At 47.2% G+C, this 26540-nt stretch overlaps 1 protein-coding gene across 5 annotated transcripts in view; it reads right to left on the bottom strand.

The window, feature by feature from the left end:
- Positions 1 to 26540, bottom strand: part of LOC123356689 (rap1 GTPase-activating protein 1-like) — a 58018-nt gene that overhangs the window by 16693 nt on the left and 14785 nt on the right. For 4 of the 5 annotated variants that reach the window (XM_045000105.1, XM_045000096.1, XM_045000099.1 and 1 more), the window contains exons 4-17: positions 23941 to 23988; positions 22369 to 22407; positions 22083 to 22274; positions 19260 to 19363; positions 18066 to 18144; positions 16562 to 16615; positions 16384 to 16467; positions 15461 to 15561; positions 14362 to 14491; positions 13975 to 14130; positions 6264 to 6335; positions 5979 to 6065; positions 4144 to 4278; positions 1625 to 1774 (exon numbers count right to left, since the gene is read on the bottom strand). In XM_045000105.1, the coding sequence (XP_044856040.1) occupies positions 1625 to 1774; positions 4144 to 4278; positions 5979 to 6065; positions 6264 to 6335; positions 13975 to 14130; positions 14362 to 14491; positions 15461 to 15561; positions 16384 to 16467; positions 16562 to 16615; positions 18066 to 18144; positions 19260 to 19363; positions 22083 to 22274; positions 22369 to 22407; positions 23941 to 23988 (1431 nt within the window). The remainder of the gene's footprint in view (positions 1 to 1624; positions 1775 to 4143; positions 4279 to 5978; positions 6066 to 6263; positions 6336 to 13974; positions 14131 to 14361; positions 14492 to 15460; positions 15562 to 16383; positions 16468 to 16561; positions 16616 to 18065; positions 18145 to 19259; positions 19364 to 22082; positions 22275 to 22368; positions 22408 to 23940; positions 23989 to 26540) is intronic. The other variant, XM_045000103.1, reaches the window with a different exon arrangement.

Raw genomic sequence — 26540 nt, 5'->3', positions numbered from 1 at the left:
AATCCCCTGCCCCAGTCCCCTCCTGCACCAAACTCCCTCCTAGGAAAAAGATTTGTATACAGGGGCGCCACAAAATATAATAGCCCCGGGCCCAGAGGAGAGTTAATCCAGCCCTGAACACAGATGCTAGGAGAGACAGCGAGGAATTAAAACAGACAGGCAGAATGAGACGCAGAGAGACAGAGTCAGAGAAATGGAAAGAGAGACAGAGGCTCAGGCAGAGAGTTACAATGTCAGAAAGAGAGACACCGAAAGAGTTTGGAAGAGAGGCATAAACTCAGATTGAAAGGAGGCACAAAGGGCTTGTCTACATTATGCAGCTTTTAGTGACAAGGCAGTGTCGACACAGCCTTGTCGGTAAAAGTCAGCATGTGTGAACGCTCTCTGTCGGTATTTTGTCAGCACTTTTGCCGACACAATACTTCCAGCCCAGTGAGCGGCGTTACCTTTGTAGGCAGGAGAGCGCTCCTGCTGACAAAACTGCATTCACACTGCCACTTGCGTCGGCAAAATTTTTGTCTTTCACAGGGGGGCTTTTTAAAGTACCCGTAAAAGAAAAAAGTTTTGTCGACAATGTCGCAGTGTAGACAAGCCCAAAGAAACCAACAGACATACAGACTCAGAGAGAGAGAGGAAGGGCCCAGCTCATCACTACTCTATGGCTCCTTCGTGCAGACATAAGGATCTGTAAAGCTATAACATCTGTCCCCTGGGCAGCAATTCCTCAAAGAAAGGGACCTCCCTGGTTGACACAGAGCTGGTGTTTTTGGCACTACACCAGCCCTGCTGGAGCCCCAGTGCAGAAGCCTTAGGCAGCCAGGTGTGAGTTAGCTAGTAACCATATTTTCAGAATCAGAAACCAGGCCACTTTTGTGGCAACATTTTCGGGGGTCATGAAATCTTCATACAGAAGACATGAGTGCACTTTTTCTTATACAACTAGGTGTTACTTCTATCAGTGACACAGGCATATTTCTCAGAATGGAGCATTTCTCCTGGAATGTAGTGCTCTGAATGAGTTTGTCATGCAACACCAACCAAGTATCCTTAACAGTCACATCAAGTAAAAGAATGGTTTTGGCAGTGCCTGTGCTCATCTAACTTTTCTCTCACTCCAAATACTGTTCATCCCGCTGAGTGCTTGTTCCACTGAACTGTTGTTCAATGAACATTTGATTGATGAAGTGAAACACTGAAACAGTTCCAGCATCCTGAAGTTCTCATCATATAAAAAACCGGGACTGTCTTGGTAAAATCAAGGTGTATGGTCTTTTTGGTTAGAGCAATATGCAGATCCACAGCTAGTCCAGGATAAGGGTGGCACAAGGGTGATGTCAAGCCACCTCTGCCCTTCCTCTCAAGCCCTGTGCCAAGCTCAGATCCAGTGTGTAGATGAACGGGACCCAGAGACATAAGACAAAACAGAGACACAGACTCAACATGAGAGAGATGCACAAAGAAACACCCAGTCAGACACACAGAGACAGAAACGGAATGAAACAAACAGAAAAGATTCACAGAGGGACACACTAATAGGGATAGAGGGACAAAATATGTGGGTCGCTCATGGAGGATCAGAGACATTCTTGGCCCCTTCCAATGGCACTCCCTCGCGGTACCTTACCGCAGCAATAGCCTTGGTGCCCTCGGCGACACTCTGGTTGAGAGCAAGGCCGGCAGTAGCCGGGCGGCTGGGCGGGGTTGCCGGCTGCTGTTGTTTCCTCATGGCTATCCCCATGGTATCCAGGCTCTGGCTGCGGCCTCTGATCACCCGCTGGACAGAAGGGAGACAGAGAGACAGACGAAGAGACACAGATACACACACAGACACACATAAGGACAGTACGAAGAGCATCACGGAGGGGAGCAGGGGGGGGGGACAGACACCAGTATCAGAAATATCCTCCCTCCCCACTAGAGCTCAGTAGCCCAAAAATTACCCACGGGAAAGGCCTGTTTGGTCCCATCTTGTCTATTTGCCCTCGGGTCAGTGAAAGATTGTTCCCTCTGCTCTCAGTCTCCCCCATCCTCCTGCAGACGATAAACAGATTCCCCACCAACACTACAACTTTCCAGAAAGCCAGCATTACCTCACACAGTCATACCCAGTGCAAGAAAAGAGACCAAATCCCCATGTAAGGCTGGAGGGCTCAGTCCCATGCAGGCCTATGCAATGGCCATGAGAGAGAAGCTGCCCCACCGAAACCAGGGTACTCTGAAAAAGCCACTTCACAGGCCCCCTCCCTCTTCTCCAGCCCCTTAAAAGGCTGTCTGAACACAGCGATGCACAGCAGCTGCCAGAGGCCAGAAAAACAGATTTGGGGGTATATGCCGACAGGCACTGGACAGAGTCTGACATTTTCTATTTATCCACCGAACAGGTGCTGCAAGCTACTCACTCAAACACACCCCACCAAGGGGACTCAGCCATGACCTGCACCAACCACCTCTACAGGTGAGTGGGGAGTTAGCCCATTTTGTCCCCAGCAATTCTGATGAGGGGGCTGACAGTGCCAAGTGAGTTGCTGGTACCTGTGAGGGGGAGCGGGGGGGCTGGCCCCAGGCCTTGGTGGGGGACAGGGGGAGGGGGGGAAGTGGGAAGTGGAGTGAAAAGCTGCTCTGCTTTCAGGCTTGGGGGGCAGGGGGGAACCACCTCCCAGCACTCGCCGGCGGTGCAGCTGGGAGCCAGGGGAGTGGAGCAGACTGGGGCCGGGTCCCTCTACTTACCACTGGGTGCAGGCCCGACAGCTTCTGGAGTCCTCAGGAGAGAGGGGGCGGGCTGGGGTGGGGCAGGAGCAGAAAGAGGTGGGGTTGGGGCAGGGAAGAGGTGGGGGTGGAGCAGGGGCAGGGGCCCTAGGGAAGAGCCGGAGCAGGGGCTGGAGCAGCACACAGCTGCGCAGGGCACCAGGACCTACGCAGCTGAGTACTTTGCATGTGGGTAAGGACGGCCCTGGATGCAGGCAGTGGAGTGAGAACCAGCACACTCATTCCCTCCTGTTTGAGTAGGCCAGTGATACTCAGACAGGAGGCTCAGGAGCTGCAAGTTGCTCTTCAATGGGTCTCATGCAGCTTTTTGCAGCACATGATATTAAAATACCATGATTCAATTATTTATTAACCAAGCTAAGTTATTAATCAATCAGGATGCTTTTATTGTAGAATACTTGGTCAGTCATTTTGCTGTGAGAATAGTATATATAAAGAGAGAGAGAGAAAGTAAATGAAACAATGAATTCATACTACTGTGGCTCTTTTGGGTAATGTTGATCACTAATTTGGCTTCTGAACCATTGAGATCTGAGAATCACTGGTATATGCGTTCCCTCTCTCACATCACCCTGACCCTGTGCTCCTGGAGATTGGCCTCCTCATCATACAAAAAAGAGCTTGTGCTTTTAGAGGGAAAAAGATGTATCTCAGTATTCTAAAGTATCTAGATACTACAGCAACAGTTGTGTGAGATACAACCATCAGATGGGACCTTCCCAGCTGCTGCTGCTGTCCTGGAGCTAGGCTAGAGCCAATGTGCTGCTGGGGGACAAAAGGCTCTGCCCCCCCGAGCCCATCATAGTTCCTTCTGCAAGCTCCTGATCTCTTTTCTATACATCAGGGGAATTGGGTCCTCCCTGCCACTAGATGCTAGCCAGGGCCAAGGCTAGGGCCAGGGGGTGTAGGGCTTCATTTCATCCCACCCAGAGGCCTCACATTAGGAGCAGCATGGGATGCTGTACTGTGCCAAGCTGCATCTCCCTTGAGTGGGGAGTGAGAAGCTGCATTTTTCCTTGTGAGGTACACCTCTACCCCAATATAACGCGACCCGATAGAACACGAATTTGGATATAACACGGTAAAGCAGTGCTGGGGGGGGGGGGGTGCAGCACGCTCCGGTGGATCAAAGCACGTTCAATATAACGCAGTTTCACCTATAATGCAGTAAGATTTTTTGGCTCCCGAGAACAGCGTTATATCGAGGTAGAGGTGTATATAAAAATACATTGCAAAATGTGGCTGTTGAGAAGGAGCCACATTTCCCCCCACTCCCTGCCATCCCAAGCACACGTGCTGAACTGGGACTGAGCTGGGTGGCGGCCGCTCTGAAAGAGGGGTTGGTTTAAGAGGCTGCAACAGTTCTTGATCTCTCACCTTGAAATTTTCAAAGAAGCCACCACCTCCATTCTCCATCTTGTCATCGTCCCCAGAGGCCAGGCCCATCATGCTGCGGCTACGGAGCTGCAGCTCCTCAAAAAGGCTCTCTAGAAGGGCACTGCGAGTCCGCTCCTACACCAGGGCAGAGAGAGAGAGTGGGAGAAAAGGGACAGAATAGAATAACAGAAAAAAGAAAGGACAGAGCACTGAGAGAGAGGGGGAGAGAGAGAATGAACTCTCCTGTGTTTCAGATATAATTGATACATCCCACTTTGTCTAGTGTTAAGAGGAATATGATTTCTTCCAAATGTAGACCCTTCTCTAACTTCCTTATTCTCCCCCCATTCTGAAGGCAGATATACTGCCTTGAGCTATTTTTGGTGCCCTTTTTCTTCATTTCTTCTGTTTTCCATTTCCCTCAGCCCATCTTAGAAGAGCCTAGGAAATGAAATCAGGGTGGATAAAATCTGATTATTTAAAATAAATAAATAAATAAATAAATATGTTTCTTCATTTAAATCAGATTTTCTCTCTTTAAATTAAATACATTTTTGTTCTTAAAAATAAACCTATTTGAAATTATGACAACCTATGTTAAAGGCCTAAACTTACTACAATCTATTAAAAATAATTTAAACTAAATTTACAAAATATAATCTTAATCAGTACACGTTTGCTGCCAAAGTTTTAAAGAATGTCACACTGCTGAACTGGTGGAAGACAGTGGCTAAGCACCTGGAACCAGAGTTTGTTGAAGTGCTAGCTATAGATAGTCTTTTGCAGGCACAACACAAATATTTTCTTCATTTCAGTTTATTCAACTAGTTCTGTTCAATGACTAGTTCATTCAAAGTTAAGAAATGGACCGGGAGTTTAAAAAGCAGGAAAGCTCGTCTCCCTCTTCCAATCTATGAATAAAAACTAGGTGTGAAGATGAGGCCTACTAGTTCTAAAGCCTTGAAGGACATGTTGCCAGAAAAAAATAGTACAGTTCACTCACTGCAGAGGATACGTACTTTGGTTAGTAAATCAGTTAATTTTAAATGCAAACATATTCTCATAAACTTACATTTTTAATTTATTAAGTAGTTTAAACTATATTCCAATTTCCATCCAAATACAGCTTGACACAAATCACACAGAAAAAAATCTAGTAAATGAAGAAATGTATAATTCACATCTTCTACCTTAATAAACAAATGTAAAAATTAAGAATTTGAATAAATGCATGTTAAGCAATATAATTGCTTAAATAAATATGTATAGATATAGTGAATCCTCCTGGCTAGCAAAAAGAAGTATCAAATTTAGTGTAAAAAGATATGGTTGCAAATTAATATGCTTTAATGCTTATCAACCAGTGCAAATAAACCTTTATTTAGGAAAATAACTAAAAAGTATAAATGGAAAACAAGATTAAAATTGATTACGGTATTTAAATCAAGATTTTGTACTTGCTAATTTAAATCAATCTACCCTGAATCAAATGCAAAAATCTAAGTTAATGCAACATTAAGATTGGGTGGCTTTTACTGTACAAAGTCAGGTAATGTAACCACTAGAGTTCTAGTAGCAGCCACTTTGCACATATGCCAGATATAGTGTTCTTGTTTTGGAGGGGTAAAATGTGTACTTTAATATAGATATATATAATAAAACATACAAGAAACACCACGAGGCTGAGTTAACATTTAATTTACTTTATTTTATTTTTAAGGGACTTTAATTTCCTAAGTGTTGCTATATCTTTCATTAATTGTGCAGCCTTAAAAAACTAACCGTTTTTTGCATTTATTAAATATTAATGTGAACACTCAAGTACACAGACTCACCTCTAGTTTGGCAAACTTTTCAGCCCGGTAGCAGCTGTACTCAGCATTGATTAGCTTAGCCAAGAGGAATTCACGAAACTCTTGACCCTGTGGGAAAAAAAGGAAGTATAGATTGGAAATGGTAACCTAGGAAAGGCTCTGGATATACATTTCCTTAACCCCCCAGGGTTATCCAGCCCCATCCTGAAGCCAGATTGGAAACAGCAACCTAGAGGTGACAGAGTGTGTAAATCACACAACTAATCCCTGCATCGCTTGCTTACAGGACTCATCAGAGACACAAACCTTTTTAAATATGGCTGGATTTGGGAGTGGGGGTCCAAAGAAGGGGACGTCATCTCGAGCTGTTACTGAAACCTGAAACAATACAGAAGAAACCACTTCAACATCATAACAAGAACCAGAATGTCACATCCTCTCACAGCGATGAGCTTGTACAGTAACTCCTCACTTAACGTAGTTATGTTCCTGAAAAATGCCACTTTAAGGGTATGTCCATACTACCCGCCCGGGTCGGCGGGTAGCGATCGACTTCTCGGAGTTCGATATATCGCGTCTCATCTAGACGCGATATATCGAACTCCGAACGCGCTCCCGTCGACTCCGGAACTCCACCACCGTGAACGGCGGTGGCGGAGTCGACGGGGGAGCCGCGGACTTCGATCCCGCGGCGTCTGGACGGGTAAGTAGTTCGAACTAAGGTAGTTCAAGTTCAGCTATGCGAATAGCGTACCTTAGTTCGACACCCCCCCCCAGTGTAGACCAGGCCTAAGTGAAACGATGTTAAGCTAATCCAATTTCCCCATAAGAATTAATGTAAATGAGGGGGTTAGGTTCCAGGGAAATTTTCTTCACAAACAATTTAATACTGGTACACAGTGATGATGATTGTGAAGCTTGGTTGAGGTGGAGGAGTCAGAGGGTGGGATATTTCCCAGGGAATGCCTTACTGCTAAATGAACTAGCAATTGACTGAGCCCTCAAGGGTTAACTCTCACAACACTCTACAAGGCAGCAGGAAAGGAGGGAGGGCAGACAGAGACACACACCTTGTGTGTGAGAGAAAGAATGCGCATTTCCCCTTTAAGTAGCTGACCCCAGGCTTAAGTACACTGCCTTGTTAATTAAATCAGCTTGCTGAGATCTGAGACCCGCAGCTACTGCCTAGAACAGAGCTAGGCAACCTATGGCATGGGGGCCGAAGGCGGCACGCGAGCTGATTTTCAGTGGCACTCACACTGCCAGTCCAGGGGGCTCTGCATTTTAATTTAATTTTAAATGAAGCTTAAACATTCTGAAACCTTATTTACTTTAAATACAACAATAGTTTAGTTATATATTATAGACTTATAGAAAGAGACCTTCTAAAAAAGTTAAAATGTATTATTGGCAAGCAAAACCTTAAATTAAAGTGAATAAATGAAGACTCGGCACACCACTTCTTAAAGGTTGCCGACCCCTGGCCTAGAAGCTCCCTCCATCCATCTGTCATGTGTCCCCCCTGCTCTATGGAAGATGGGGTAAGCGGGGTGCAGGAGCAGGGGGGAAGGGGGAGACACCCTGACATTAGCTCCCCTCTTCCCCCTACCCCCCCGTACAGCAAGCTGGAGTCTCTGGAAGCAGCTCCAAGGCACAGGGCAGGAGCAGCACATGGCAGTGGGGGGAGGGACAGCTGCTACACAGGGAACTTAGGGGAGTTGATAGGGGGGCTGCTGGTCCACCCTGGTTCCAACCATCCACCACCTAGCTGCAACGGGCTGCTCTTCCTGCAAGCAGTGGACAAAACAGGCGGCTGCCAAACGACTTAGAAGGAAGCATTTCACAACTTTAAACGAGCATGTTCCCTAATTGATCAGCAACTTAACACTGAAACAACGTTAACCAGGATGACTTTAAGTGTGGAGTTCCTGTATAAGAACAGAAACAGAAGTCATGGACCCTGAAAACATCCGGTGATGTGAATCAGTCCCATAATACAAAACTAAGGGGCATCTGATTTAATTAAGGGTAAATACATTTCAAATAAATCAAAGGCAATACTTCTCCACAGCATGTAGTCTGTAGTGTAGTCAGCAGACAGTTCTATGCCAGCTAAGTCCCAAGTGTATATCTAAATAATATATTATACCACAGAAGAACATAAATTTTATGAATCCAGTCTTCTGAACAACCATTTATCCAAATCATTTTCCCTGATAGGGGGAAAAGAATATAACAAAAGTGATGCCAATGAAGAACAAGTCAACATCCCTTCACATCCTGATGCCGTCAATGCAATGGAAATCACTTTACTGTGGTTTGAAGGACAAAAAGAAAGTGATGCAGTGCACCAGACTGAAATTTATGACAGTATCTGCTGCAGTATTGAGATATTCAATGTAATGAACTCCTCAATCCCCAATTAGTTTCTAACATAGTTCTACTGTAATATATACTCAGTTTATATAGCATTTTTCTTACATACATAAATACATACACACACACACACATATGGCCTTCATTACATTAGCTGAGTACCTTACAATCATTAAATTAATGTATCCTTGAAATGTAGAGCAGCATTATTCTTATTCCCATTATACAGATGGAGAACTGAAGGAGACGCATTCAGCAGCAACTCACCCAAGATCACAAAGGAAATCTGTGGCAGAGCCAGGGATTACACACAGACATAGCAGGGTGTCTGTCTCCTTAAGGATTATAAGGACTAGTGGTCAATCAACACCTATTCTTTTTCATGTCCCTTAACGTCTGGGACTTTTTAGAGTAAATGAAGACCTAGAGAAGGCAAAGTTGGTGCTGGGAAAGAGGAGGATGGTCCCAGGAGAACAGTTAAGGCCTGGGGAAAATCCAGGCTATTGTTTCTTTAAAAGCCCGGGACTAGCAGGACAGGTTTCTCCCAGCTAATCTGGACAAGCTCTGGGAAGAAGACTGTATATATTGTCTCTTCCCTCAGAACAAGGGAAAAACCAGCAGGGGGAGGTATGACTGGGAAAAAAGGTCAGCTGGAGGAGAAGCGGGCTAAGGCTCTATATTTGGTTTAAAGTTGTAGCTGGAGCGGATAAAATTTGGACTCTGGGGACTTTATTTTGATTGGTACAGTTTATGAGAATAAACCAGGGTATTACTGGAAGAGAAAAACTGGTGTGGAGTTTTAAGGAGTCCAAGAGGGGAAATGGAGCCAGACCCCCTGAGCCATGCTTGGCCAGAAGGGGGCACTAGAGGATAGGCACACCCTTCAATGCCTGACCTCTCTTGTCCCAGGCTAGTTCCCTAAGCCATAAGACCATCTCCCACTAGAGACCTGGCTAGTTAAAATCTTGCATTACACTGGGAGGTGGTTTAGCTCATGTTAGGATATAGATATTCAGGCCTGTCTGCAAAGGCCTAGACTTTAAGAAGTTAGGTGTATTCTTATCACTTAGCTAGTTATAGAGGTATAAAAGAAAGAATAAAAAAATACTGTCTTCCTGTGTAATGGCCTTTTCTTACTGTGTCAGTCTGAGGCCTGGTTCTTCAGCTAAGAAGCCATAAGCTGGGAAGTGTATGGTCACATCCTCACATTCCAAACTAGTCACATTGAAATAAGGCAATCTGGGTTGTTAGGAAGGTGATTAGATCTATCACCTCCAGAGAAAGGGAAGAGCCTAGAAAACGTGAAAGGAAATTTAGTTTGATAGTTTTCTGTCTGGTAAGATCTCACTTATCAATAGACACAGCTGGAGAACCCTTATGTCTGTATAGATGTAGTTGTAAAACCCTTATGTCTGTATAAATGTAGTTGTGAAATCCTCACTTCTGTATTGTTTTGTATGTTTATTTGCATGGTCTCTGTCTGGTTCTGTGATTGTTTCTGTCTGCTATATAATTAATTTTGTTGGGTGTAAACTAACTAAGGTGGTGGGATATAATTGGCTAGCTAATCATGTTACAATATGTTAGGATTGGTTAGGTAAATTTTAGTAGAATGATTGGTTAAGGTATAGCTGTGAATATTACTGTATAAATTAGGGGCAAACAGGAAGTAAGTTGGGATTTGAAAATAAGGAAAAAGGAACTTGGATTTAAACTTGCTGGAAGTTCATCCCAATAAACATTGAATTGTTTGCACCTTCTGACTTCAGGTATTGTTGCTCTCTGTTCATGTGAGAAGGACCAGGGAAGTGTGAGAGTGAAGGAATAAGCTCTCTGACAGCTCAGTGGTTTGAGCATTGCCCTGCTAAACCCAGGGTTGTAAACTCAATCCTTGAGGGGGCCACTTAGGGAACTGGGGCAAAAATCTGTCTGGAGATTGGTCGTGCTCTGAGAAGGGGGCTGGATTAGATGATCTCCTGAGGTCCCTTTCAACCTTAATATTCTATGATTTCTTGACTCTGAGGAAAGATTAAAATAGCCAAGTACTATGGTCAAAATTTTCAAATATGATTGTCTAAAATTAAGCACATAGTGTCAGTGCCCAAATGTGGACCTAAGATAGGGAAAGCATTGACAGAAAAACCTGCCCATAGTGAAATCTATTATGCTGCAGAATAATCTCCCAGGAGAAGTGGTGAAAGGTCCAATGGAAATGTACTGTAGCCTATAGGGAATGATTCTGCAGTGGCTCCTGGGCAATGGCCTGGAGTATTTTTAGTTCTTTTCCATCTGTAACTCCAGTGATGGAAAGGATGGCCAGAACAGTCCCACCAGAGACTGTGCAAGGAGGGTTCAACAGCAGGGATGGACTAAGGGATACGGCAGATGCCACCCCCGCTTTCATTTTGATAAGGGCCCACCGTGAATTTCTATGGCCCCTAAAATGAACTGGAGGAGCAAATGGGGAGTCTCACTCCACAGATGAGCAGCAGTGCTGTGAAGGCTGCCCTTGCCCCTGGCTGGTGGGAGATGAGCAAACAGGAGAAGTCAGCCTGTCCACCCACAGAGCCATGGTTGGCTAGATAGCCAAATCCTCTCCCTGATTCCTTCTGCCAACTCTCCTGGGATTCGTGGAAGGGACTGCTATCTGTGATAATCTAGTCTGACCTCCTACATAACACAGGCCATAGAGCTTCTCCGTAATAATTCCTGTTTGGACTAGTGCAGGGTTCTCAAACATGCGGCACGTAGGCTGCATGCGGCCCGTGGAGTTATTTCCTGCGTCCCACCATAAGTGCAGCCAAGCTCCCCCCACCTCCCTACTCCTCCCCCGACAGCGCACCATGTCCCTGCTCCTCCGCTTACCTCCCAGCGCTTCCTGCAGACAAAGAGCTGTTTGGCAGTGCTTAGGACTTCCCAGGAGGGATGGGGGAGGAGCAGGGACACGGCACACTCAGGGGAGGAGGCAGAGAAGAGGCGAGGCTGGGGAAGGGATTTGGTGAAGGGGTTGGAATAGGGGCAGGGAGGGGATGGAGCTGGGGCAGGGACGTTGGGGAATGGGTGGGAAGAGGCAGGACGGGGGTGGGGGCTCATGGAAGGGATGTAGTGGGGGTTTTGCAGTCTGTTACCAACCAATTTTGAAGCTCTCAGCTAATTTTCTTGACAATTGGTGTACAACTACAGAAAGGTGTGTATTTGTGCTGTGCCAAGAGTACTAGATCATTGTGATATCAGAGATAACTCAACCAATCACCACCCTTACTCAATAGCTAATTTGCATGCTAGTTTCATTGGTTGTATGAGGGAGACTTCACAGATGGTGGATTACTTGGCCCGACTGGCACCCCCTTGTGCCGAGCTGCCACCTCACATATCAGCACAACCACCTACACAACAACACAACCAGCAAGTCCAAATACTGATAGCCCTTCACTCCAGTACACATCTCTTATTTGCCACCAACACAAATCAACCAAAATCTCCCAGCACAACACAACCCAGGCACAAATCAACACAGCTTTCCATCACAACACACATTTGCTCACCCTCACTCATACTTACCTTAAACTTGAGTGGCTAAGTGGCAAGTCCTTTGCTAGTAAGCATATATTGGGCTACTGTGACAACGCAATAAAAGTAAATAGAAAAATCCCTGTAAGATGCTATACAATTTAAAGGTGTTGAAAAAAGATATATTTTATATGAGAAACAGTACGTGACCCTGTAATTAAAAGATTACATGATAACACAGTCTCAAAGGGGCAGAGAAAACGTTGTGTGTGCAACCCTAATTTTGGCACGTGTGCTTAACTGTGCAGTCTTTACATTCTCTTAGTGTAGTTTTTTTGTATGGAATGTGGTTTCATCTCAGGATATCAAACCTAATATTGGTGCTTTTGTTGATGCAAAACGCTGCCAGCTAAGTGGCCAAAAATGAAATGACTGTCTAAATTAGCACTGACTTTTCGCAATACATTAATTTTTAATAGCATACTATATTACTCTTCATTTTTTACTATATTTTTGTATCGTTGCATGAAAAGGTTTCAGTGATGCGGCCCTTGGGCCACTGTACTAGTCCTCATATGGCCCTCGTGGTGATTGGAGTTTGAGATCCCTGGACTAGTGCATATCTTGTTAAATCAATATTGGATGTTTTTTCAAAAATTGTCAGTGATGGAGAATCCACAACAACTCTGGTAAGTTCTTCCAATGGTTAATTACCATAATTGTTCAAAATTTGCATCTTATTTCCAATATGAATTTGTCTGGCTTTATCTTCTAGGCATTGGATCTCATTAGACCTTTCTCTGCTAGACTGAAGAACCCTCTAACTGAATTGCTGTTTGCCATGTAGGTACCTATAGAATGTGATCAAATCACCCCTTAACCTTCTCTCTGTTATACTAAATAGACTTGAGAAGCTCAATCCATCACCATAAAGCAGGTTTTCCAATCCTTTGACTATTCTCATGGCTCTTTTCTGAGCCCTCTCCAATTTATCAACAGCCTTTGTGAATTGTAGGCACCAGCACTAGACACAGTATTCCAGCAGCGGTCGCACCGGGACCAAATATAAAAGATTGGAGAAGGAACTGAGTGGGCTATACATGCAATCGCTGCTGCCTGTGCGGGCCAAGAGTATGAGCTCGACTGCAGGGCAGGAAGCAGCCTGACAACATGGCCACTGTGAGCCTGCCTTGCACAACATCTGAGGCTCAGCCAGAGCCCAGAGTGGTGGCCCTGGGTCCAGGGCTGGATTTACACCTTACACACCCCTAGGCACAGCATCTTCAGTGCCCCCGCCCCACCTCCCTATGTGGCCCTGCCTGGAGCCCCCCTCCCACATCCCCACGTGGCCCCGTGAACCCCCAGCAGCCCTGTGTGGCCTGCTCTGCCTCCTAACCTGGCTCCAAGAGGGCTGCTGTGCCTGTCACTTTTCACTTGAAGAAAAAATGACATCCGCCTGCTAGGTGTTTGCTGCTGCCCACCAGACCAGGCAGCCTCAGCCAGCTCAGTCTGTTCTGGTGCCACAGCAGCCTCTGGTGGAAGAAATGCAGAACTGCAGCACATTTTCTGCAGAAAATAAATTCTGCCTCCCTTAGAAAAGAATTCTACACATGCTGCAAACGTCACCTAAGGAGAGGGGGCACGAAATGAGACAAGCGGCTTGTGGGGTGTCTCATCAGGGGACGGGGCAGATCTGGAGGCTCCCAATAACTCCAGAGCAATTCGACCAGCAGCAGTAGGGCAACAAAATAGCCCCAAAATACCACAATTCGCAACCGCTAAAAATCCCTGGCAACAGACAACTAAAAATAGCCCAATTGGGCTAGAAGATAAACATACTTGGCAACTCTCCCTGCACGCCCCTAGAATGCTGGTGCCCATAGGCACATGCCTACTGTGCCTAATTGGAAATCTGTCCCTGCCTGGATCGCTGATGTGGGGCCCTGGGACTGTGTGCATGTTCATAATGGTGACTGTTATTGATAAAGCAGTTGGAATGATGTTTAGGTGAATTCCTGCCTCCCCAAAAGCTGGAGGAAGGGTCTTGCACTCCAGGCAAGGGGCAGAAGTTTGAACGAACTACCAGCAAGGGGATCCCTGACCAAACAGGGGGCCCATTGGCTGTGTTTACCTTGTAGAGGGTCTCCCCAATGGCACCATGAGCGAGCTGTACCACCACATAGGCATGCAGGAAATTAGACGCTATCATGTCAGGGACAAAGGGAGTGTTTTCATCCTGGAAGACAATGGCCACAATGTCGTTCCCAATGTGACGCTTCCGCTGCAGCTGGAGGGAGCAAATGAGATGAGAGAAACCAGTAAGAGGGGAGATTCCTTCCCCAGCCACCAACCCATCCGGCACTCCCAACCCACACCCCCAGCTGGAAACCCAACCCCAGCCACTAATCTACACCCATCCCTAACCACTGCCTACTCCAACACACACCCAGTCCCTAGCCCCATCCACCAGTTCACTCTCCCATCCTCCTGAATCACTTGGTGCCTCTCCTTATGGTACCTGCTGGGCATCTCCCTCTGTGAACGGCAGCTTCGTAGATATATGGAACATGATCTCCTTGCCCCGGAAATTGGTATAGACTGATTCGGTGCCAGTTTGACCCCTCGTGACATCCAAGCCTCCTCGGAACCTGAATGCATTGGCACCATGTGGTGCGGGGAAGGAAGTAGACACCAGTAATGCTATTCAAGGTTGTCATCAGAGACAGGTTTAAGAGCTCAGTGGTTGAAGGGCACCACACACTCCAAAAATCAATGCAGTAGCTAGACTACAGCTGCACAAAATTCCTATTGGCATCATCCTCTCTCCACTGACAACTAGAGAGGCATCTATTCCTGCCAAACCAGGCAGCTTTGGAGGAGCAATCATCCCTGCCACTCTCAGGGGAAACATCTCCAGTTGAGAAATGTGGAGAGCATGGGGTGCCCCACAGAAGCAGATGGTAAGGACCAAGGCTTATCAATACCCATTAGCACCTCAAAGCAGCGCAGGATAGTGTGGATATGGTCAATGCTCTGTCATTCTCTGTTGATCCTTGTGGGCCAGTCCCAGCTGCTGTCAGTCACACAGCTTAACATTTGGAAGAAAAGCATCCCAGGAAAGAGTCCCTAGAATCTCCCATGAGAAATCCCCAACCATTCATCCCAGCTCCCAGTTATGAGACACAACCCCAAACACTGCCTATTGGAGAGAGCCAGAGCTGACGAACCAGACTGGATACTGAGATATGTAAATGCACAGCACCAGCAGGGAATGGGAGTCCAACAGGATCCCAGGGGAAATGACAGGCCAAGCCTTTCTGGGAATACCCCACAGGATGCACAGCTAGAGCTCTATTTAGCCTACATGGGGGCTGAGTTCTTTTGAAAATCCAACCCATAATGTAGTGTCTGGATCAGGGATGTGGCCCTCTAACAGATGGACCCACAGAGAGGATATGGGCCTGCCAGCAGAAGGAGACCTGCTTTGTGATTTTTTGGAGCTGAAGACACATGGGTCTACTTTGGGCTCCCCAAGTCTGTGCCTCGTACCTTAATTGTGTCTGATTGCAGCCCCCATGCTGTGCTGACTGGTCACTCCCACGCTGTCCCCTACTTACCCACGGAAATCCTGCAGCTGGATCCTGTCTCCAAGGAAATCCAGGAACTCCAGGAAGGCCAGACTCTCTTCAGTGTTACTGAAGACTTCTTCCTCTGTGGTCTAGAAGGGGAGAGGAGAGATGATAAGCAGAGGGGATTATTCCCCATACACACTCTCACCTCTCCTGGGATCTGGAGAGGAGGAAAAGAGAAAAACTGATATGGGGAAGGCTCACTTCCCTTCTCACACACAGAGTCTACATCCTCCCACCTCAGCAGGGTCCAGAGCCCTATCCCCTTGTATATAATGGAAAATTGTCTCCTTTTCCTTGAAATAAAACAAGGTCTGTCCTCCAGCACCGAGAACATGGAGAATGCGAATCTCACTCTGGTGCCAACAGAGGGTTCTCTCCCTGTGGACACTGCAGAGGGGAGAGAAGTCTCTAGGACTCAGAGGGCTTCCTTGGGTTGACAAGGAAGAAGATCTCAAGACAGCACCGAGGGGTCCCCAGAACCAATATGACAGAGAAGGCCAATGCCTGCAGGGGGCACAATCTCCCAGCTGAGGTGCACTAACGTTGCAGCAAGGAGAGGAGACATTAGGACAGAAAATGATACATAGTACCAGTGCTTGGTACCACTAGGAGCTGTTCTAACTAGAGTGGGATTGGGGCTCATAAACAGCAAAGAGAAACTAGACTTCTCTAGGACTGAAATTGCAGGGCATGAACCCTTGGATCCAGAGGAAGGCACTAGGTTTGGCCACACTGACAGGGGGATGTGAGGAGAGAAGCCCCCAAGACTCAAGAGTGACAGGGAATGAAAAAAAAATCCTTGACCCCAGGTTGGCTTAAGTCGCCTTCTATATGGTTGGGGTTGAGAAATGTGACCTGGTGTGTTTGGGCCTGAGGGTGCTTGGTTGTGGAGTGCAGAGAGCTCTCACCTGCCCAGCTTTCTGGTAGATGACCCCAAATTTGAAGTTATTGCTTATGACGTGTTCATCAAAGGCAACAATGAGCTGGGAAGCCTGGGAGGGCGGAAAGCATAAAGTCTCGGTCACATCCCACCAGAAGCCCCTGTCATCAGAGGGACAGGCAGGTGGGAAGCTACTGTAAACATACCTTGGGGTAGAGGACAGGGAAGAATCGGTCAACATTCACGTCCTCACACAGCAGCTGCCGAGAGAGAGAAAGAAGGAAAAGTGGTGATTGATTGCCACTGTTGGGAGCTGTGACTCCCCTTCCTATACCCTGACTCGCTACAGGCAGGAGGGTATTGCTTTATAGTCATCTGGCAGGAGTCTCTTGGTAAGAAAATCTAAGGCAAAGTGAGGAGAAAAGATAGATGAGAAAGGGCAAAAAGACTGGAGAAGAAGAAGGGAAAAGAAAAGTGAGAGAGAAGTGAGAAAGGAAGCTGAAGAGTGAGAGTTAAGCAGAGCCAGACAAAGGGTATGTCTACACTGCAATCAGAAGTGTGATGGCAGCCTCTCTAGACATATCTGAGCTAGCTGTGATCTATCTAGATCACATAACAGCAATGAAGTTGTGGAAGCACAGGTTAGCCTCTCAAATATGGAGGTTCCAGGTGGCTATCCATCTGGATAGCGTATGGCTTTACTGCTATTGTTATTCAATCTAGTTAGATCAAAGCCTGCTCAGATATGTCTACAGATGCTGCACTCTGACTGCTGTGTAGACATACAGGAACTCCTCACTTAACGTTGTAGTTATGTTCCTGAAAAATGCGACTTTAAGTAAAATGATGTTAAGCGAATCCAATTTCCGCATAAGAATTAATGTAAATGAGGGGGTTAGGTTTCAGGGAAATTTTTTCACCAGACAAAAGACTACACACACACACACACACACACACACACAGAGAGTATAAATTTTAAACAAACAATTTAATACTGGTACACAGTGATGATGATTGTGAAGCTTGGTTGAGGTGGAGGAGTCAGAGGGTGAGATATTTCCCAGGGAATGCCTTACTGCTAAATGAACTAGCAATTGACAGAGACACGCACCCTGTGTGTGAGAGAAAGAATGTGCATTTCCCCTTTAAGTAGCTCATCCCAGGCTTAAGTACACTGCCTTGTTAATTAAATCAGCTTGCTGAGACCTGAGAGCTGCAACTACTGCCTAGAAGCTCCCTCCATCCATCTGTCATGTGTCCCCCCTGGTCTATGGAAGATGGGGTAAGCGGGTGCAGGAGCAGGGGGGAGGGGGAGACACCCTGACATTAGCCCCCGTCTTACCCGTACAGCAAGCAGGAGTTTCTGGGAGCAGCTCCAAGGCAGAGGGCAGGAGCAGCACATGGCAGTGGGGGCAGGGACAGCTGCTGCACAGGGAACTTAGGGGAGTGGGGAGCTGATAGGGGGGCTGCTGGTCCACCCTGGTTCCAAGCCCCCACCACCTAGCTGCAACGGGCTGCTCTTCCTGCAAGCAGTGGACAAAACAGACGACTGCCAAACGACTAGAAGGGAGCATTTCACAACTATAAATGATAATGTTCCCTAATTGATCAGCAACTTAACATCGAAACAATGTTAACCAGGATGACTTTAAGTGAGGAGTTCCTGTACCATGAGTGTGTGAAAAAATATGTACTCAATTAGGGTCTCACCTTCGCCATCTGGACTGCATTGGGGAACTCATTCAGGCAAGAAATGGGGATCAGATCATGTTTGGTACCAGTTCGAGTCCTGCCACAAACCAAAAAAAGAAGAGAACAAATGATAAAGGGAAATGCAAACAACATCTCTGGCTGCTTAAGGCGACTCCTGCTGCACCTCCAGATCTCTTCTTATGGAGGGAATATTGTTCTTGCATAATATTCTGGTCCAGTAACTAAAGGGTTAATTAGATCCCAAAAGGGTTGTACATGTGCTAAGCTAGAGTCTATGTAACTAGTGCCTAATGCAGGGATCCCCAACGTGGTGCCTGGGGGCACCATGGTGCCCATGGGGGCATCTAAATGTGCCCGCGTCCTGGCAGGCGGTTGAGCATCCGCCGAAATGCCACGGTCCTTCGTCTGGTGCCCGCCAGATGAAAAAGGTTGGGGACCACTTGTAGCCCAGTGCTTGGTATTAATTGAGCAGAAAGAAAACAGCTAGTTAGGTGGCTACATGGATCTCCATCACTCCTAGAGACCTTTTTTGCTTAACAACAGTTAAATATATTGCAAAGGAAATCCAGGTGTTGCTTCAACACAGAAGGGAATATTTTGGGACAACAATGGGATTCAAAACCATTACTCCCATACACAAATCTAACTGCACTAGCCCTGAGGTCATCCTCATAAGTCAGGCATCATAACTCCCTTCTATCAGGCTTTGGCTGGCCTGCCAACAGCATGCCAGAGTCTCATTAGGAAGGGGTGGTGAATAGAACCAGGGTCTCTTCCAACTAGCCACCAGCACTTTCCTATGTGTGTGTCTGTGCTCAATGAAAATATTCCCTGGTACAGCTCAGAGGGCTTTTAGATTCCCCCCTTTTTATGTAAGATTTCTGCTTATCTTTTCACTATGTTTCCCTATCTACAATGGGACAGACACATCAGAAATTCTCTTCTTCCTGACCACTCCTGGCTGCCCTGCAGCCCTCAGCTTCCTGAGGGTGACAGCTGGGAGAAGCTGGGAGTAAAGAAATATTAACGCTCAAAGATGAGCCAGAAGGAAAAGGGGCTTCCCCAGTCAGGGGTTTCCCTGCAACCATCCCTGGGACAATGACATTAGGTCACAAAATCCACACAGAAAGACTTCCTGGTAAGGTGGGAGACAGAACGTGGTACATGTGTTTCCATGTTGGGTGCTGTTACCTCAGCAGCAGGTGCAAGTTGTCCTGCCTCTCAATCTGCTCATACTTCACGGAAAGGATCAGGTAGCCCAAGGTTGTGTCATTGGAGTAAAAGTTCTGATGCTCCTAAAAACAGGAAGTCAGAGAAGCTCACTCTCCCAACGTACCCACCAGATAATACCTATGATATTGCCAGTCTCCCATAGTCCCTGAGAAGATACCCCTTCACCATTGGGTGTCTTTCCCACCATCCTCATCATCTCATGCTCAGGCTAGGCTGTGAACATGATAGAGCTATTCAGGACATGATAGAGCTATTCGTGGAACATAGCTTCCTCCTTCCCAGGTCCCTGTGAGGACAGAACCTGGGCTGCACAGCACTAAAAGCAGAGGCCACTTTGATCTGAAGGAGTAACTCCGTTGTGAGTATGCTGCAAGCTCTTAGTGTTGCTGGTGCTATCCACTACAGGAGTTATGGTCACTGTGATGATTTCTTGAACCCAAGCTCACTAATACATGTTTCAGCAGTGAACCAAGGAGATCTGCTAGGCTGAGCAGAAGAAGGGAGTGCTTAGCGTACAATGACTCAGTAGTACTGCACTTCAGATGGTTGCTACAGTTGTGCAATACTCCACTCTTGCACATTTTGCAAACTCATTGGGTCTATGAGACTCTGCTATACCAGACCAGTCATCCCACATGAGAAGAGGGGAAAACGCTTACTGCTGCATGGAGGGGGGTAAGGGTCATATCAGGCTAGCAGTGTCATCTACAGCTAGGCCAAAGATCAGATCCAGCATGTATCTGGTTATGTGGGTGGCTCTGGAAAAACTCCCTGGTTACTCTAACAGATATGGGGTTAGTGGTGGCATACCCAGCACTTCGAAAGACTCCCAAGATAATAAATTTCAGTCTCCAGATTCAGAACAACATCTCCTTTCGTTCAGACAAGAAGCCTCTGGTGCGGGGTCTGTATACTAATATCATTCTTACACTGGCCTTGTCTCTGGTCTCACACACCAGATGAATTTGACTTCTGTCTCAATGAGGCCTCTTCTGCAGTGGAGACCAGATGCACACATTTTTAACCCTGTCTGTGGGCTTGTACTGCAAGGGGTACTCTGTTGAAATAAGCTGAGCCAACTCTGGTTTAGACACCTGGTCTCCAGAACCGATCATGGTTTTGTTGACAACTGATTGTGACGTGGTCAGCATGATCGTGAGATCATAGAATCATAGAATCTCAGGGTTGGAAGGGACCTCAGGAGGTCATCCAGTCCAACCCCCTGCTCAAAGCAGGACCAAACCCAACTAAATCATCCCAGCCAGGGCTTTGTCAAGCCTGACCTTAAAAACCTCTAAGGAAGGAGATTCCACCACCTCCCTAGGTAACCCATTCCAGTTCTTCACCACCCTACTAGTGAAAAAGTTTTTCCTAATATCCAACCTAAACCTCCCCCTCTGCAACGTGAGACCATTACTCCTTGTTCTGTCATCTTCTACCACTGAGAACAGTCTAGATCCATCCTATTTGGAACCCCCTTTCAGGTAGTTGAAAGCAGCTATCAAATCCCCCCTCATTCTTCTCTTCTGCAAACTAAACAATCCCAGTTCCCTCAGCCTCTCCTCATAAGTCATGTGCTCCAGCCCCCTAATCATTTTTGTTGCCCTCCGCTGGACTCTCTCCAATTTATCCACATCCTTCTTGTAGTGTGGGGCCCAAAACTGGACACAGTACTCCAAATGAGGCCTCACCAGTGCTGAGTAGAGGGGAATGATCACATCCCTCGATCTGCTGGAAATGCCCCTACTTATACAACCCAAAATGCCATTAGACTTCTTGGCAACAAGGGCACACTGTTGACTCATATTCAGCTTTTCGTCCACCGTAACCCCTAGGTCCTTTTCTGCAGAACTGCTGCCCAGCCATTCGGTCCCTAGTCTGTAGCAGTGCATGGGATTCTTCCGTCCTAAGTGCAGGACTCTGCACTTGTCCTTGTTGAACCTCATCATATTTCTTTTGGCCCAATCCTCTAATTTGTCTAGGTCCCTCTGTATCCTAGCCCTACCCTCCAGCATATCAACCACTCCTCCCAGTTTAGTGTCATCTGCAAACTTGCTAAGGGTGCAGTCCACACCATCCTCCAGATCGTTAATGATCCACCTGGTGACCACCCACCACCCCAGAGGAGCCAGTTCAGGTGGAGCCTGTGGGACAGCGAATAAATGCCCATACTTTGAACCTCACCTGGAGGCTGGTCTCTGCTTCCATGTGTTCCCATACCTATCATAGCTGGAAATGGCAAGATCAAGGAGTACTTGGCCCCACTCCTGTGTAATACATTGGCTTAGTGCATGCAACTATCGCTCTCTCGCTATAACAACCTGTTACTGAGCTACAAGAGTTTGTCCTTTGGCTCAGCTGGCAGGCCTTCTACATTTTGTGCTGAAGGGCCTGGGTTTGATCCCCATGTCCAATGACTGTCTGTATGTGGTGGCCACCATGATTCATTACAGTTGTTTCCCTTCCATCTCCCAAGGTCTGTCTGTGTCCAAAAGTCTCAGCAAAAGATCCCCTTTATATTCATCAGATCTGAGACCTCTCTCTTCTCCATCACACTGGACACTACACAAAGTGCAAAGGGGCACCCCTGACGTAGCTCTGACTCTAAGTAGCACATTGCTGGGTGTGTAGTGGGACACATCTTATTTCATTATTTTTGGCACTGGGGAGGTGTGGGATCTGTGGGGGGAGGAGGTGAGGTAACCCCCAAATCCCTCAGGAGGCTATTAGGATACAGTTTAGCCATGGAGTGGAATGAGAGGCTATGGGATTCCCCCTTACCTTCCCCAGGAAGTGCTTGCGGTACAGCTTGGCTGTGGGGTCACACTCTAGCTTCACTTTACTGCTGCAGGGGGAAGGCAGGTCAGGCAGAGCTGAGGTCGAGCTGGGGAGGCCATGGCAGGTTCCTTCAATCCAATAGCCCCCGAACTGGGGTAGGATAATGAGGGGGTATGGCCACCCTTTCCGTAACACCTGTCCCAAGAGACAGAGGCATTGCTTTGTGAGGCCAATAACATTACTGAGGTGGAGGAAGAGACTGAGCAGAGCAGGGCCAGCTGTGACTCACCTCATGGATGCTGGGGTATGGGATATACTCCTCTTCTCTCTGAAATCACAAGGGACCAGAGACATGAGGGAGCCTTTATAGTACCATCTTCAGTTGGTGACCCAGGCTGCGCGTCCTCCACCACCACTCCTCCCCATCCAACCCTACTTCTTTAGAGTATCTAGGTTAGGGTGCATTTCACAGCACACAGCATTATAACACACAAAAACTTCAGCAAATAAACTCCAGGGGCCAGATTCCACTCCCCGTCCCAGCTGCACGGGGCACAGTCAGGCAAAAACAGAGTAACCAAATTGTGAGCCAGATTGAGGCAAATTAAGCCATGTGTGGCCTGACATCCTTAGTCCCTTGTCCCATGCCAAGAAAAGTGTTGGAGTGGTGCCATGTTGCTGCATAAAGGGACAGCATGCAGGGACACCCGGGGATGGGGGACAGTGTTTATGCAAGTAGGGTAGAGCGGAGTGCACTGATCATTTCTGCATCCTGGGAGCAGGAGGGGTGTCACTTAGACCAGCCTGCAGATGGTCAAAGCTACACTCCAGGGTGTAGCTGAGGCTCCGAGGATGCTCTGTGCGGTGGAGAGCCATTTGGAGAGCCTGCAGTCCCTGATCACAAGAGGTGACCAGCTCCCAGACAGGGCAGCTCTACCCCTGCTCTCTGAACAGCACTATTACCACATGAGTGATTATGCTGACACGAAGGGGGCTCTGTGCCACGGAACAGTAGAGGTAGGTGCCTGCCAGAAGCCCATTCTCACAATGCTAGGCACACTGAACTTTCTCCCCATCTTTCCTCCGACACCATAAAACAGGGCCCCAGTGCAGTGAGGCTCCATTTTTCTGACAGTGAGGGTGGCTGATGCACAACTGCAGGGGCTGCCGAGGCTGTGTAAGAGGATTGGGGGAGAACCCTATGTCGAGCTACTTTAATGTTCTTCTAGCCCCGTCCCTTTAACCACGCTTGCCACTGACACGCCCCTCCATCCTACACACTTCCTGCCTACCTTGCTTCCTTGTGGGTGATTTTGTTACCTCACCAGGTTAGAGCACCAGAGCAGAGACAATAGAAAAAGGGAGAGGGAAAGATCAGAATTTGAAAAAATGGGACCCAGTTCTTTGTTGGCCAATTAGGTGAGAGTCATGGACTTATTAGGAGGAGCTGGTCAGATTTTAGGTTGACCAGCTAGCACCCACCCTAAGCCCTTACAGGTTCTGGGCTCACGATGCTTACTGAAAGATATGTGACTCAGTATAAGTTTCTCTTTTAAATGTTATTAAAACTCAAACTAAAATAAAAGCGAGGAAACATCTCATCAGAGCTACTCTACAATTAATAATATGAAAGCAACTGATTGAATCTGCTTGGATTTTGAGAGGGTGTTTATTATATTTCCATCATATTTTTAGACCCTATTGTGCAACATCCCCAGAACCCTGATAAAAACACAAAGACTTGAGTTACAAATACTAGACTCCTCACCCCTCAAGAAGGCTGAGGAAGGGCAAGCTGCAAGTAGAAACACTTTATTTGCCATTCTCAATAATATATGAGGCACCAAAGACCTAACCTGACCTTGAGCGGAGTTGGGAGAGAACATCTTTGCTCATCCAGACGACTCCCCTGGAAACACAGAGACAGAGAGAGTAAAACCTCACATAGCAGCATGTCTGTTTTCTCTCCCCACTGCCTCACACCCCATGCCCCAGGTTGTGTATTTGAGGAGATCCTTCAAGGCTCCCCCTCTAATCCACTGCTTTTGGAGATGTTGTGGGGGAGGTGTGACATTATATGATTAAAATATGACCATGTAGATCATTGTTGCTACCACCATTATACAATTGCAACGAATCTTATACAAAGTATGCCGTGTAAGGTGTCAATGGAAAAGTTATTGTTCGCTGAATATGATTATCCTGTTTGTATGCGTGCACCATTTTTGTATCTTTATGTACCAGTCTTTCAAATGTGGTTACTCCTGGGGTAACAGCCAAGTTTGCATCCAGTCTGCCCAGCTGTGACGGAGAAAGGAGTTAGGAATATTAACCTGGTAATGTTGCATGGGAGTTTTACTAGTTTACTGTCTGCATTAATGACTTCACTGAGGGATGATACTTGATGGCCAGCACGGAACCTGAGCCCAGGAGGGGGCTGACACATTCTGCCCTGGGAAACTAGACAAAGGCTGGAGGAGGAGCCGGGGGGTGTGGCTGGGTGAGACGTCTGGAGGGAGTGTCAGTTTGGAGCTGGCTGGGGAGACGGGGGAGGCCCAGAACCTGGGTCTGGGCTCCTCACCCCCCAAGATGGACCTGACTGAGGGGTCCTGTTTTCTGTACCTACAAGCTCTGTTTTAGACTGTGTTCCTGTTGTCTAATAAACCTTCTGTTTTACTGGCTGGCTGAGAGTCACGGTGAAACGCAGGAAGTGGGGGGTGCCGGGCCCTGACTCCCCTACCCTCCGTGACACCAGCACATTGTGAAAGGACGATTCAAGTTGATGGCCCATCAAAGAACACTTAGCTCTCAGAATGGATATAGAAGAAGCTCATCTCCACCCTGTGGCCCTTCCTGAGTATGTTTTAGCCAGAATATGGGTAATGGATCCTGCTATCGAAGCATGCAAGGGTATGTGACCCTGGACTCCATCTTGTACCTATACTTTTCCACAAACTAAGACTGAGAGCTTTTCCCTCCCCATGGGAGAAAGTATAAAAGGCCCTGGAAGAATCTCCATTTTGCCTCTTTCCTGCTCTGATCTCTGGACTACAGACTTAACCTAACAGGAGCATTACAAGCACTGGACTGAGGACCTTCCACTCTTTTGAAAGTTATCGGTGACTGTACAAGACAGCAGTTTATTCCATCACTGCTTCAGGCCTGATACATACAAGAACTTTGCAATCAGTGTATTTCATTCTTTTGACCATTTTAACTCTCTCCTCTTTCTTTTCTTTTATAAATAAACCTTTAGATATTAGATACTAAAGGAATGGCAATAGCATGATTATTGGGTAAGATCTGAGTTGGATATTGACCTAGCTGTGTTGCTGATCTCTTGGGATATTTCTGACTTCTTGTTAACCAGTTTGGTGAAACAGAAGTTTACTTTTGTTACTGGCTTGGTGTATCTTATGGACGAATAACCACCAGTTTGGGGTGGACGCCTTATTTCTCAGCAGTTTGTCCTGAATCTGGCATCTTCAGCTGTGACTAGGGTGACCAGACAGCAAATGTGAAAAATTGGGACGGGAGTGGGGGGTAATAGGAGCCTATATAAGAAAAAGACCCAAAAATCGGGACTGGCCCTATAAAATCGGGACATCTGGTCACCCTAGCTGTGACCCACAGGGAAGACTGTAGGTGGAGAGAAGGGTGATATGGGGGAGAAAAAGTTGACACTTGCCTGCCAAAAGGCCAGAAATTTGGAGTTAAAACTAACATGACCCCAACTTCCATCCCACAGAATGTAGCACTTCTGGTCAGAGAGCAGAGACATGTGCTCCCAGCCAGCATCTTTCACCTCTAACTCTCCAATCTCTCCACCTGCCTTTCTGCCCACTCCAAATAAATGGGAAAGGGGGAAAAGAAAGTCAAAGAATGGAGTTCAAAACTTACATTCCTTTCTTACTTCCCGCTTCCCCGCAGAACTTTGACAGGCTGGCATCCAGGGCCGGCTCTGCAGTTTTCGCCGCCCCAAGCAGCGCGCCGAATTGCCGCTGCGGACAGCGGGGGCAGTCCCTGTGCCCTTAGGGCGGCAGGTGCATTTCCGCGGTGGCAGCAATTCGGCAGCGGCTTCTATGTTTAGCTGAAGCCGCCGCAGACAGCTAAACATAGAAGCTGCTGCTGAATTGCCACTGCTGCAGAAACATGCCTGCTGCCCTAAGGGCACAGGGACTGCCCCCGCCGTCCGCGGCGGCAATTCGGCGCGCTGCTTGGGGGCAAAACAACGGGGACTGCCGCCCCGGCAGATTGCCGCCCCAAGCACCAGCTGGCATCCCTTTGATGCAGAGACTGCCTCAGACTTTAGAGCAGTGAAGAGTGAGCCCTGAAATGCTGTTTCTCTCAGTTGAGAGAAGCAGCCAAAATTTGCTTTGGGGATTGAGGCTCAGAGACTTTAAGGTCAGAAGGGACCATTGTGATCATCTAGTCTGACCTCCTGCACATCGCAGGCCAGAG

This window comes from Mauremys mutica, chromosome 1 (genome assembly GCF_020497125.1).
Source record: "Mauremys mutica isolate MM-2020 ecotype Southern chromosome 1, ASM2049712v1, whole genome shotgun sequence".
NCBI lineage: Eukaryota > Metazoa > Chordata > Testudines > Geoemydidae > Mauremys > Mauremys mutica.
This window is presented reverse-complemented; position numbering and strand designations above follow the sequence as displayed.